The following is a 13,772-nucleotide window of genomic DNA, read 5'->3' as shown; positions in this document are numbered from 1 at the left end:
TGACCAACTGAGCTATGAGGGAAGCCCATCCCTTAAAAACCTATAAAAAAAAACAAGTCCAACTTAGTGAAACTTACAAAGCATTCCCACTTAAGTCAAGACTGGACATGGACTTGGGCCCTGGAGAGCCAAAGGCAAAGTGAAAGCTTCTCTTGAGTGTCCCCTCGCATCAGGCTCCCAGAAGTCCCCAGCCACCACTCCCATTACCCCCTGGGAAGGAGCAGTACCATTACAGGACACACAAAACAATCCGCCACATACAAGAGGCTACACACACACAGTACAGCTTCAGACAATAGGATTAGATAGAAGCTACAAAATATGTATTAGAAGAGTTGTGTCATAGGGGATACATGTACACCTATGGCTGATTCATGTTGAGGTTTAACAGAAAACAGCAAGATTCTGTAAAGCAATTATCCTTCAATTAAAAATAAATTAATTAAAAAATAAATTAAAAACAATAAGGAGTCAAAGCATAGTACACAAAGAATAAGAAAGCATATAAAACAAAACTATCCAAAATAATGGCAAAAAAAGATAAGACTTTAAAAACAAATGAATAAAAATTATAGAAATGAAAAAGATAGTCATTGAAACAAAAACACAGAAGATGAACTGCAGTGGAGGAGAGAATTAATGAATAGAGAGGCAAATCTGGGGAAGTTAAATAGAAAGCAAGAAAGAGAGAGAGAGAAGGAGGAGGAGGAGGAAGAGGAGGGAAGTATGACAGATTAAGGTAGGGAGGACTATTATATCATTGGGCTTCCCCGGTGGCTTAAACAGTAAAGAATTCACCTGCAATGCAGGAGACCTAGGTCTGATCCATGGGTTAGGAAGATACCCTGCAGAAGGGAATGGCTATCCACTCCAGTATTCTTGCCTGGAGAATTCCACAGACAGAGGAGTCTGGCAGGCTACAGTCCATGGGGTCACAAGGAGTTGGACATGACTGAGCGACTAACACTTTTACTTTCATAATATCATTAGTCACAGTAGCCAGAGGGTGGAAGCCACCCAGACATCCATCAATGAATGAAAGAGTAAACTAAATGTGGTATGTTCATACAACTGGGTATTATTCAGCCTTAAAATGAAAGAAATCCCAACATGTGCCACAATAATATCGTACTTTGAGGGCATTAGGCTAAAGTGATATAACCCAGTCACATAAGGACAAATCTTACATGATTCCATTCACATGAGGTCCCTAGAGTAGTCAAATGCACAAAGATAGAAAGTCCATTGGTGGCTTAGGGGAAGAGGAGAAAGGGGAGTTATTGTTTAATAGGTACATGGTGTCCATTTTTGCAAGATGAGAAGTTATAGCAATGGATGGTGGTGATGGTTACACAACAATGTGAATTCACTTAATGCTGATAACCTACACAATTAAAATTTGATTAAAATGTTATACATACATTTTACCGCCTTTTTTTTTTCCCTGTAGGATCTTAGTTTCCTGACCAGGGATCAAACCCAGGCCCCAGCAGTGAAAACACCCAGTCCTAACCACTGAACTGCTGAGAATTCCCACAATAACTTTTAAAAATAATTTTTTAAAGAAGTAAAAAAGGCAACAACAACAACAACAAAGACACTGAGGAGTTTCCCAAAGAAAGAATATAGAAAATGGAGGAGAAAAAATATTCACAGAAGTGATGGCTGAAAACTCTCCAGAAATGAAGACATGAAGCCTCAGACAAGCAACTGGAGTAACTTCTGGGATAAATAAATTAGTCATAGATTGCTCGTGAAAGAGAAGATTCAATAGTGTAAGGATGTCAGTTTTCCTCCAATTAAATGATAAATCCAAAGTAATTCCAAGTACAATCCTTTTTCAGGGATTTTGATCAACTGATTTTAAAATTAACACAGAAGAGTAAAGGAATATGAATAACTAAAACTGGCTTTCCCTCACCACTCACTCATTAAATACAAAACAAAATTCCAGATCTATATGGGAAAGACAAAGTTGTAAAATTATTTTTTAAATTATAGAAGACCATCCGTATGACATCTGGTGCGTGCATGCGTGCTAAGTTGCTTCAGTTGTGTCCAGCTCTTTCCAACCCTATGGATGGTAGCCCACCAGGCTCCTCTGTCCATGGGAGTTACCATGCCCTCCCAGACATCTGGTAGGAAAGACTATTTAAGACACAAAAAGCAAAAATCATGAATGAGTTAAATGTGACCACTTGAACATTTAAAGATTTTGAATTTTCACTATATGGGGACTTCCCTGGTGGTCCAGTGGCTAAGGCTCCAAGCTCCCAATGCAGGGGCCCAGGTTCGATCCCTGGTCAGGGAACTAGATCCCATATGCTTCAACTAAAGATCCTGCATGCCACAACGAAGACTGAAGATCGCCCAAGCTGCAACTAAGACCTGGAACAGGCAAATGAATAAATTAATTCATTAAACACCTAACAAAAGTAAGCTTTGAGATGGTTGGATGGCATCACCGACTCTATGGACATGAGTTTGAGTAAAGTCCCAGAGTTGGTGATGGACAGGGAAGCCCGGCATGCAGCAGCCCATGGAATTGCAGAGTCAGATACGACTGAGCGACTGAACTGAAGTGAACTGAATATCCCCTAAAAGCACTTAGGATAGAGCCTGGCACAGACAAACAAATCAATAAATTGTTAGCTTGCTACTGATATTTAAGGAACGCTGACAAATCTTTAAGAAAACCACAAACAACTGAACAGTATTTATCACATCTTCAGTTGGACTTGTAACTGTCAGCTCCATCTGCAGACCAGACCGCTAGTCCTTCACCCAAGGAGAAGCACCCTGCAGACCTGTGACCTGATGGATGTCCTGCCCCCTGGTGGTCCACAGGGAGAACTGTGCATCCAACATCAGACTATCGGAAAGACTTCAGGATCTTAGATTCACAGCTTGTGTCTATTCTCAGATTCTGTCGTGTGTGTGTGTGTTTTTAATATATATATATATAATTTGACTTATTTATTTTTGACTGTGCTGAGTCTTCATTGCTGCGAGCATTTTTCTCTAGTTGCAGTGAGGGGACTACTCTCTAGTTGTGGCTTCTCATTGCAGAGGCTTCTTTTGTTGGGGAGCACAGGCTCTAGGGCACGCGGGTTCAGTAGTTGTGGCTCCCAAGCTCTAGAGCACAGGCTCAATAGTTGTGTCACATGGGCTTAGTTGTTCCTCAGCCCATGGGATCTTCTCCGATCAGGGATTGAACCTGTGTCTCCTGAGTTGGCAGGTAGCTTCTTTACCTCTGAGCCACCAGGGAGGTCCTTAGATTCTTTTTGAAAACGACTGGGGAAGGAATTAAGTTGTAAAGTCAGGCCTTGACTCTTGAGCTCACTAGATCTGTGGCCGAGAACGGAGCCCTGACCTCAACCTGCCTCTGTGTACCCATCCTCAAAGGGAGGAGGTTGGAGGGGAGGAACTCTTAAACATTGCTCATAACAAAGCTGCTATCTCATGCCTGTGGATTTTTACCCGGGGAGTGGGGGAATCACATACAGAATCTCTCGTGTGTCTAGAGTTAGAGGCAAGATTTAAGCTCTGCTCTTGGCGTTCATGACACTCACAATGAGGGTCACCCTGGGACCACCCTGAAGGGCTCGACATTGGTCTCAGTCACTTCAGAATTTTGCAGGAATTTACCTTGGGCTACATTTTGCATATTACTGGACCCCAGTGTAAAAGAACAGAGCAGGTTATCTTATGTTCACTTAGGAGGCAGAGTTTAGGAGCATTAGGCTATAGTCTACATTGTGCCCCATGTCTTGGCCATGCTGTCCTACACTTGACTCTTCCAAAGGCCAGAAGGAAGTTGTGGTAAGATTTCAAGGCAAGAGAGGGCAAGAGTGGGAGTGAGTCCTGATCTCTGAAGCACTCTCTATTCTGTCCAAGCCCACCCCAGAGCCTCAGAACTGTCACCCCCACCCACCTCCACCCTTAATAAGTCCCCAGACACTTGGTCAAGGTCTGGTCTTCTTAACTCCATTAGGAAACAAAAATCATCACAGTGGTCATTACCTAGTTTTACAATAATGATTTCTGCTTTAAGCTTGGCTTTTTAAAAATTTTTTTTTCTTTTTCTGAAACTTTTTCTTTTATATTGGCGTATAGCCGATTAACAGTGTTGTGACAGTTTCAGGTGGACGGCAAAGGGACTGAGCCATACATATCCATGTAACCATTCTCTCCCAAACTCCCCTCCTATCCATGCCACCATGTTATGTGGCAGAGCAAAGCTCCCTGTGCAATACAATGTGTCCTTGTTGGTTATCCATGGTAAATACAGCAGTGTGTACATATCCATCCCAGACTCCCTAACTATCCCTTGCCCTGATCCTTCCCCGCTGGAAACCATAAGTTTGTTAGTCTGTGAGACTTTTGTTTTTGGTCTGGGTTTTAAACTCTGATGGAGTCTATGAGTTTCACTGTCTCTTACCTGCCTAGATTATTCACCAAGGGGCCGACCAGGAGAGAGCCGAGGAAGCCTCCGAAGGGGAACATGGACACAGTAATCGACCACAGCAAGGTCAAGTAGAACTCGTTCATGTATTCACCGATTCTGTCATAGTAGGTATAGTTGTAGAAGTCTTTCATGAACTGGAGAGCAGAGCAAAGCAGAACACCAGAATCATTTGAGCTGGTTTGCAGAAAGAATAATGGAAGTTGTTGGGCCACCTGATGGGATGAGCTGGGCATGTGAACATCAAATCAACATGATGAAGTGGAGGAGAGGGAGTAAGGATTAAAAGCAATTAGCAGGGGGCACCCACGAGCCGGGGGCAGGAGGTAGGGGGCTGCGAGGCCTCCGATAGGCAAACTGCTCAGGATGTTTCTAACCCCAGAAAGGAATGACTCCAGGCTTTCAATCACAGAATCAATGTTGGATGATCCCTTCCCCATCCAGACCCTGCTATGGATTACCTGTCTGTAGAAGATCAGAGCCCTCTCAAACCTTCCCCCGTCCACCCCTGAGGCCAGCCTGCCCTGTGTCCAGCCAGGCCTGGCTCTCCACAAGAATCTGAGGCCCGGGGACCTGGTGGAGCCCCACGGCCCTGTGCCTGCAGGTTCCTTGAGCCTGTGCTGTTGTCTCCTGGGTGTGACCCCTCCCTTCACTCGAGGCCCCACCGTGTGCCCTCAATATGTGTGCAATCCCGCCCTAGCAGCCACCCAGACCCCAGCTGCTCCAAACCCACCCCCCTGTTCCCTGGGGGGCTGCGCCTTGCCCCACAGCAACCTACCGCCGAAGGGGAGTTAATAGCGGCCACGTTGTACCCATACTGGAAGGACGACCCAAAGGCAGCTATCAGTGTCGCCAAAACAATCACGGGTGTCAGCCTCTGCGGGAGACGAGATCACAGCTTTAGGTCAGGAAGCAGCCCCGGGCTTCCAGGGAACTCAGGATTTACTCAGAGTCTTGTAGAAAGATGGACGTAATGGGACCTGAAGACCCACAGTCTTTCAACCACTCCGTGTCTGGAAACCTACCCACCACTCACCTGGGTGGAGCAGGTTTCCTGCTTGCGCTAACAGTAGCGCTTAGGCTTAGACAATCCTGTGTTATGGGGGGCTGTCCTATGTGCACAGTAGAGACAGCCCTCCCACCATCTGTGACAACCTAAATGTCTCCAGACATAGCTAAATGTCCCCAGGGCAGGTGGGGATTCGCCCCTGGTTGAGAATCACTGGGTCAGAACAAAACTGAAGGGTCACCTGTTCCAAAACTCCATCCAATGTCTGAGTTGCTTCTACTACATTTCTGCTGTGGAGCTGCCTTGGCCTACTGCAGCAAATGCTCTCAAGCGCTGCCTCCAACACATGTGTTTGTGTGTTTAGTCACTCAGTCGTGTCCAACTCTTTGCCATTCCAAGGACTGTAGCCCGTCAGGCTCCTCTGTCCCTGAGATTCTCAAGCAAGAATACTGGAAGGGGTTGCCATTTCCTCTTCTAGGAGATCTTCCTGACTCAGGAACTGAACCCACATCTCTTATGTCTCCTGCATTGGCAGGTGGTTCCTTTACCACTATGCCACCTGGGTTTCCCTGATGGCTCAGCATGTTAAGAATTCGCCTGCAATGCAGGAGATGCAAGAGATGTGGGTTTGATCCTTGGCTCAGGAAGATCCCCTGGAGGAGGAAATGACAACCCGCTCCAGTATTCTTGTCTGAAAAATCCCAAGGACAGAGGAGCCTGGTGGGCTGTAGTTCAAAGTGTTGCCTCCGACACAAACTCCCTTAAAAATCAGAGAGAAGAACTGTGAAAATTTTTAATTATTTAGGGTCACTGATTCATTTCCTTTAACCTCTGGACTTCGCTGTAAGAAGCAGAAGGCACAGTGAAAAAAATTTAAATATAGATTTCAGGGGTCTCTTTAAACACACACATTCCGTGATATCCCCTTTGACCCTTGGGAAACTGAACACTCATTTAAGACAATCTTTAATGACAAGTAGGGGTTCATTAGTGAAGGAATGAAAATCGGGAGGAAGTAAAAGTGGAAGGAGGTTTGCTGTTAGAATCTATGGATCTCAGTCTGAATTTGCTCACTGCCACTTTCTGGCTTAATTTCTTTGATCTTCAGTTTCCTCAACTTTAGCATTAGGATAATGACAACCCTTGGAGTTATTGAGAGGATTAATTTTATGGAAGCGTCTAGTCCTGAAGGTGAATCCACTGACTGGGGGTGAGTCTGGGTGTGGCTCTCAGAACACACTGTTGATGCACTTCATCCTGTCCTCCTAGTGAGGACCCTGGCACATGGACTCAGTACCTCCTGTGCCGAGCTGTGGTCCTCATACCTCCTTGAACAACATCCCTGCTGATATAAGGAGGACCTCTTGAGAAAGGCAAGTAGGAGCAGGACAGGCCGAAAAACAGTGGTCACCCGGGCCTTGCCTAGTGCCCGGAAGGGGGCATGCGAGCTAGTGACACCCTTCCCCAACCTCACAGAGCAACTGTAGGACCCGCAAGGGCCCTGGTTAAGAGCTGAACCCTCCCTCCACCAAATGAATTAACAAACGCTTGTTCACAGGAAGTTTCTGGCGAGGATGAGAAGAGCCACCGACAGGGAGCAGTGGGTTCAGGCCCCAGCACTCCCTGGGGCCAGTAGAGGCAGTGGGTGATGGAAGTCGGGGAGCAGGCAGTGGGGCCCAGGAGGGAAAAAGGGTTCCAGGGCAGTTGCTGCATGGTCTTTTCTAAAGACGGGGGCACACAGGTAGGCACACCCACCACCACCCCCAAAACCCCGCCCAGTAGGTAGCATAGGGCCAACTGAGCTCATCTCCCGAAGTGCTCTGGGTAATCATTCACTCATTCATTCATTCATTCATTCAACAGACTGAGCACCCACTGTGAGTCAGGCATGGTTCTGGTCCTATGTACTAGGGAGATAGTAGAGAACAAAGCAAAGATCCTTCCCCTGTAGCTGGAGAAGGGATAGGCTACCCACTCCAGTATTCTTGGGCTTCCCTGGTGGCTCAGCTGGTAAAGAATCCACCTGCAATGTGGGAGACCTGGGTTCGATCCCTGGGTTGGGAAGATCCCCTGGAGAAGGGAAGGGAGACAGGCTACCCACTCTAGTATTCTGGCCTGGAGAATTCCATGGACTATATAGTCCATGGGGTCACAAAGAGTCGGACACAACTGAGCAAATTTCACTTCACTTCATAGCTGTCCTATTGCTTGACTTGATGGAAGGTAGGAAGGAAGGAAGAAAGAAATGAAGGAAGAAAAAATGTTGATTAAAATGTCTCCTCTTCCAATTCTCTTCTCAGTAAGTGGCAAACTATAAATGCACCCAGTTTCATTCATTCTGCAGGGGCAACTCCGACATTCTGCTTTGATGAGTCCTAAGATTTAAAGTCCTAAGCAAAGCTCAGCCAGGGAGTTGGGTGATGCCCTGAGCTCATACCCTAAACCGGGAGGATCTTGCCAGGCACATGACTAGACAGCTCCCTGACTGCTTTTACAGGATCCTAGCAAAACTCATCAGAAGGATCTCAGGCTGTCAATTCTCTAAGCCTGGAGCACATGATTCAACTTCTAGTCTCTGGCTTCTTCCTTGAATTCAAGTCACAGGCACATTCTAGGGACCCTTGGGAATCAGAGCTCACCCTTTGTGGAAAAAGCAAGGACATTCTGGTAAGCCCTCACTGACCTTGCTGGTCCAAATTCCTTCCTTTGGATGAAACAGAATCATTCTTAAGGCAGGAAAAGAAAAATTTAAGGTAAAAATTTCTTCGCTGCTTGGGTCACTATCTCCTCCCCTTTAGGGTGCATTGTGCATCTGTGTTACACATTAACTAGGTCCCCTTAGAAAACACAGGAATGTCTACTCCTAAATAGATAAATAAATAATTAAAAAAGAAGCAATTTCCTCCTGGCCCCAGGAAGATAAAACCTTAGGAGATAACATTCCTTCTTCAATCCTATGAGGTCACAATAGCTCTCTACTTGCTTTGCTAGACTATGTAAACCATCAATATGTTACTTTAATGTATATAACCCTCTGTCTCAGAAATTACATAATTGTGCTTTGACATCTAACAGCAGGACCAGTCCCCAGAATTCTCTGAAAGGCTGTTTCCCAGGTTATAATCCTCAAGCTGGTGTGAATAAAAATTTCCATGTCTTTCTTAGATTGACTGTTGATTAATTTTTCATGGACAATGGATTAAACAAATATTTATTGACAGCCAACTATGAGCCAGATACCACCCTACAGTCTGTCAAGCAAAATACCTGCCCCCAAGAAGACTGTGGTCCAATGGGGAAGACATTTTTTTTTTTAAGTACTTGATAATTAAACTAGAACTGTAGCAAGTTTTATGAAGAAAATCCACTGAAGTGGTTAAAAAGGGAAGTCAGGAAAGTGACTGAGAGAGGGTGGGGGCTTGGGTAGGGGAGTGACTGACGCAGGGGCAAGAGGTGCCAGCTTTGAGGATTATTTTAGGAAGCAAAATCAAAGGATTTGGTACTCTGTGAGAAAAATGAAAATCAAACCCACAGTGTGATACTACTACTCACTCATTAGGATGAGTAAAGCCAACAAAACAGATAATACGTGTTGATAAAGACATCGAGAACATTAGAACCCTGTCACATTGCTGGGGGAATGTAAAATGGTGCAGCCACTTTGGAAAATAGTCCAACAGTTCTTCAAAAAGTTAAATGTAGAGTAAATATCAGTTCAGTTCAGTCGCTCAGTCGTGTCCGACTCTTTGTGACCCCATGAATCACAGCACACCAGGCCTCCCTGTCCAACACCAACTCCCGGAGTTTATTCAAACTCATGTCCATCGAGTCGGTGATGCCATCCAGCCATCTCATCCTCTGTCGTCCCCTTCTCCTCCTGCCCCCAATCCCTCCCAGCATCAGGGTCTTTTCCAATCAGTCAACTCTTCGCATGAGGTGGCCAGAGTATTGGAGTTTCAGCCTCAGCATCAGTCCTTCCAATGAACACCCAGGACTGATCTCCTTTGAGATGGACTGGTTGGATCTCCTTGCAGTCCAAGGGACTCTCAAGAGTCTTCTCCAACACCACACTTCAAAAGCATCAATTCTTTGGTCCTCAGCTTTCTTCACAATCCAACTCTCACATCCATACATGACCACTGGAAAAACCATAGCCTTGACTAGATGGACCTTTGTTGGCAAAGTAATGTCTCTGCTTTTTAATATGCTGTCTAGGTTGGTCATAACTTTCCTTCAAAGGAGTAAGCGTCTTTTAATTTCATGGCTGCAATCACCATCTGCAGTGCTTTTGGAGCCCCCAAAAATAAAGTAAAGTGAAAGTAAAGTGAAACTTCATTAAAGTTTCCCCATCTATTTCCCATGAAGTGATGGGACCAGATGCCATGATCTTAGTTTTCTGAATGTTGAGCTTTAAGCCAACTTTTTCAGTCTCCTCTTTCACTTTCATCAAGTATATGACCCAGAAAATCCACTCCTAGGTTTATACCCAAGAGAATGAAAGCATATATTCACACAAACTTGATCACAAATGTTCATAGCATTTTTACCTACTCAAAAAGTGGAAACAACCCAAATGTTTATGAACTGATGAACTGATAAGCAAAATATGGAATAGTCATTCAATGAAATATTACATGGCCATGAAAAAGAATGAAGCACTGTTACTGCCTACAAAGTGAACAGACCTTGAAAATGGGCTACGTGAAAGAAGCCAGTCACAGAAGATCACCTGGTTCCATCTGTGTGAAATATCCAGAATAGACAGGTCCACAGAGACAGAGATCAATCAGTGATTGCCCAGGGTTGGGGGAGAAGAGGAGGAGATGGGAGAAATGCAGAGTGACTGTCAATAGGTACGGAGTTTCTTTTAAAGGTGATGAAAATCTTGTAAAATTGATTGTGGTGGACAAGTGGTTAAGAATCTGCCTGTCAATGCAGGGGACACGGGTTCGATCCCTGGTCCAGGAAGATTTCCCATGCCTCAGGGCAACTGAACCCATGTGCCATAGCTACTGAAGTCTGCATGCCCTAGAGCTCATGCCCTGCAACAAGAAAAGCCATCTCAATGAAAAGCCCTGTGTACCACAACTAGAGTAGTTCCGGCTCACTACACCTAGAGAAAGCCTATGCACAGCAACAAAAACCCAGTGCAGCCAAAAATAAATTTAATAAAAAATAGTAAAAAATTTTAAATTGATTATGGTGATAGTTATTCAACTCTGTGAATATATATTGAATTGTATAAGTTTAAAGGGGTGAAATGGTCTGGGAGTTATATTCCCAATAAAGTTATTACACTATACAAAAGAGGGGTGTAAGAAAAATTCAGAGTTTAAGCTTTCCTTTTTGTCTCTCTTCTCTTCTTCCTTTTTTTAATACTTGTGAAGAGGACAAAAGGAAGAATTTGGTACCGGGTTGGATTAGGAAATGAGAGAGAGAGGAAGGCACCAGACAGGATGTGCATGTCTCCCACAAGCTTGTTAAAAATGACAAAAGGGGCTTCCTTGGTGGCTCAGAGGTAAAGAGTCTGCCTGCTAGCACAGGAGACACGGGTTCGATCCTTGGTCAGGAATATCCCACATGCTACGGAACAACTAAGCCCATGCACCACAATGATTGAGCCTCTGCTCTAGGGCCTGGGAGCTGCAATTGCTGAGCCCACATGCTGTAACTACTGAAGCCCGTGTGCCCTAGAGACTGTGCTCTGCAACGAGAAGCCCCTACAAAGAGAAGCCTGTGCATTGCAGCAAAGAGCAGCCTCACTTGCTACAACTACAGAAAAGCTCCACACAGCAATGAAGATCCAGCCCAGCCAAAAATAAATAAAATTAAAAAAAAAAAAAAAAGACAAGTGGCTCAGCGGCCTCTAGACATGAGACGGGGCTGTTGTCCGAGGCCAGGGGGAGCTGTGATTTGCACTTTGGAGAAGAGCTAGGGGTCACTTCCCTCGTCCCCACAGTAAGCTGGCTTCCTGTTTTTCAAGACGGTGAGAACATTTTGAGACTCCAGCAGAACAGCCACTCTCAGGGCAAGCCTTCTGACAGGGTGTGATTCCAGGTCTCTAGGAAGAAGGCCCCACCCAAACCATCTCTCTTAGGAATTTGTCTCCAATTTCTTTTCTACCATCAGGGAGACACTCTCAGCCTAAGACTTTTGCTTGTCAGGCATCTCCAGTCAAAACAAAAATATCCCGGGAAAATAAGAGTTCCTATGAATTATTAACGCGGTAAGTCACTTTATCAGACTATGGAATGAATCCAAAGTTTCACAAACATTCCTTGAGGTCTGAGTGCTGAGCGGAGGAGAGATAGACAAACCGGAGGTGCCCTGTCTCTGCGGGAGCTCACAGCTGCCTTTCTTGCTGTTGGCTGTGTGGACTTGGGCCAGCTCCTAAACTTCTCTGTTCCTTCATCTGTAAAATGGGGATGATGATACTGCCTTCCTCTCAGGATGGATGTGGGGAATAAATGAGTTCATATGTGTGAAACGCTCAGACTCACAGCTGACTTGTGGTACACACTACAAGTGTTACACATTACATCAGAGGTTTGCTATCAATATTAATTATTAACGATGCAGATCAGAGGGAAGTTACTTGCTCAGTGACACTCAACTAGTTGGTGGTGGCAGCATGCCACCAAAAAACTCTGCTTTCATCTTCCAAAGCATTCTGGCATTTTCTTTTTCTAATCCATTTTATTTTGTCTTTCAGCCCAAGAATCTTTTTCTCCCCAGCGGGAAGTCTTGAGGCACACCAAATTTGTGCCTTTTCTCTTTACAGGTGAGGAACCCAAAGGCCAGTGAGGCTGCGGTCACACACACAGCCACCGGGGAGACAGAGAGCTGGGCCCTTCCCACCAGCCTGAGCAGCGCCCCCATCCCCAACGCGGGTGGTAGCCCAGACTCTGCGGCCTCGCTCACCGCCCCCCCACTTCTCCTCAGCTCCCTAAGTGCCCCCCAGCTTTGCTTTGTGACTTGCAGGTTCTTTCTCACAGCCACCACCAGTGTATTTCTGTTTTGATGTCCCCCAGCATGTATTTACCAAAGGACTAGGTCTGCCCTCAGGAGCCTGGAAGGGGGCAGCATGCATTCCCCCGGGTGGAGCCCTGAAGGAGGCCTCCTTCCTGGGGGGATCGCAGGAGCAGGTGACTATGATCAGCCCTTATATTTTGTATGAAACCGTTTAATCATCTCCTTTCAAAATGCATGGTTCATTTTCAGGGACCAGCATGTGGGGAGTTTCTGTTATTTTGCAGCTGCACCTGGGGACACAGTCGGGTGGTGCATTACTCTCTGAAGAGACAGCACAGAAATGACCAGGGCTTCCCCTGATTCCTTAATCCTTAAGTTCTTGTTGCCTCACAGTCCCTTCTCCGTAAAATAGAGGAGATAACATTTGACCTAACACGGTCTTGTTACCATGAGGTCGACAAGACAATCCCTGTGGAGTGACGCACTGATTTCTAAAGCAGGCAATCTCATGGGCAAGGGTGAGACCGGCATCTGGTGAGTAGACATCAGAGATGCTAAAGAACCTACAATACCCAGGTCAGCCACCACCATCCCCCTCCCCGGCCCCATAGCCAAGAACCAACTGGCTCCGAATGTCAATAGCACCCTGCTCTAAAGGATGATCAAAAAATAATAATATGGGGACTTCCCCGGTGGGACAGTGGGTGGGAAACTGCCTGTCAATGCAGAGGACGCGGATTCGATCCTTGGTCTGGGAAGATTCCCCCATGCCAAGGAGCAACTAAGCCTATGTGACACAACTACTGAGCCCACACACCACAATTCCTGAAGCCTGTGTGCCTAGAGCCTGTGCTTCACAAGAGAAGCCACCGCAAGGAGAAGCCTGTGCACCGCAACGAAGGGTAGCCCCTGCTCACTGCAACTAGAGAGGGCCTGTGTGCAGCAATGAAGACCCAGTACAGCCAAAAATAAATTAATTTAAAGAATAACATGTATGGGGCATCTACTCGGTGCCAGGTAATTTACATGCATCATCTCATTTAGCTGTTCCAGAAGCCCTCTGTGAGTGGCAAGGCTATCATTCCCATTTTATAGGTGAGAAAACAGAGGCAGAGTAGTTAAATAACTTGCCCAAGTTCCCACAGCTAGAACAGGTTGGAGCCGAAATGAATCCCAGCTATTTCTACCTTCCAAACCGGCTTTAATCTATTAACCCCAGAACATGTGTCCAGCCTGCCCATGGCAAGGGTCTCATATCTATGAATAAATAGTAATTTGCACAGATATGTATCTCCTCCTATCAATATAAGCAGATGCTGTTGCAAT

At 45.6% G+C, this 13,772-nt stretch overlaps 1 protein-coding gene across 2 annotated transcripts in view; it reads right to left on the bottom strand.

Annotated features, from left to right (window-relative positions):
• LOC122708164 (solute carrier family 2, facilitated glucose transporter member 5) overlaps positions 1–13,772 on the bottom strand; it is a 44,313-nt gene that overhangs the window by 13,263 nt on the left and 17,278 nt on the right. For both annotated transcript variants that reach the window (XM_043924328.1, XM_043924329.1), the window contains exons 2-3: positions 5,244–5,342; positions 4,442–4,602 (exon numbers count right to left, since the gene is read on the bottom strand). In XM_043924328.1, coding sequence (XP_043780263.1) covers positions 4,442–4,602; positions 5,244–5,342 — 260 coding nt within the window. The remainder of the gene's footprint in view (positions 1–4,441; positions 4,603–5,243; positions 5,343–13,772) is intronic.

The sequence above is a fragment of the Cervus elaphus genome, chromosome 14, assembly GCF_910594005.1.
Source record: "Cervus elaphus chromosome 14, mCerEla1.1, whole genome shotgun sequence".
NCBI classification, from domain to species: Eukaryota; Metazoa; Chordata; class Mammalia; order Artiodactyla; family Cervidae; genus Cervus; species Cervus elaphus.
The sequence above is the reverse complement of the archived record's forward strand: the minus strand, read 5'-3'. Positions and strand labels throughout refer to the sequence as shown.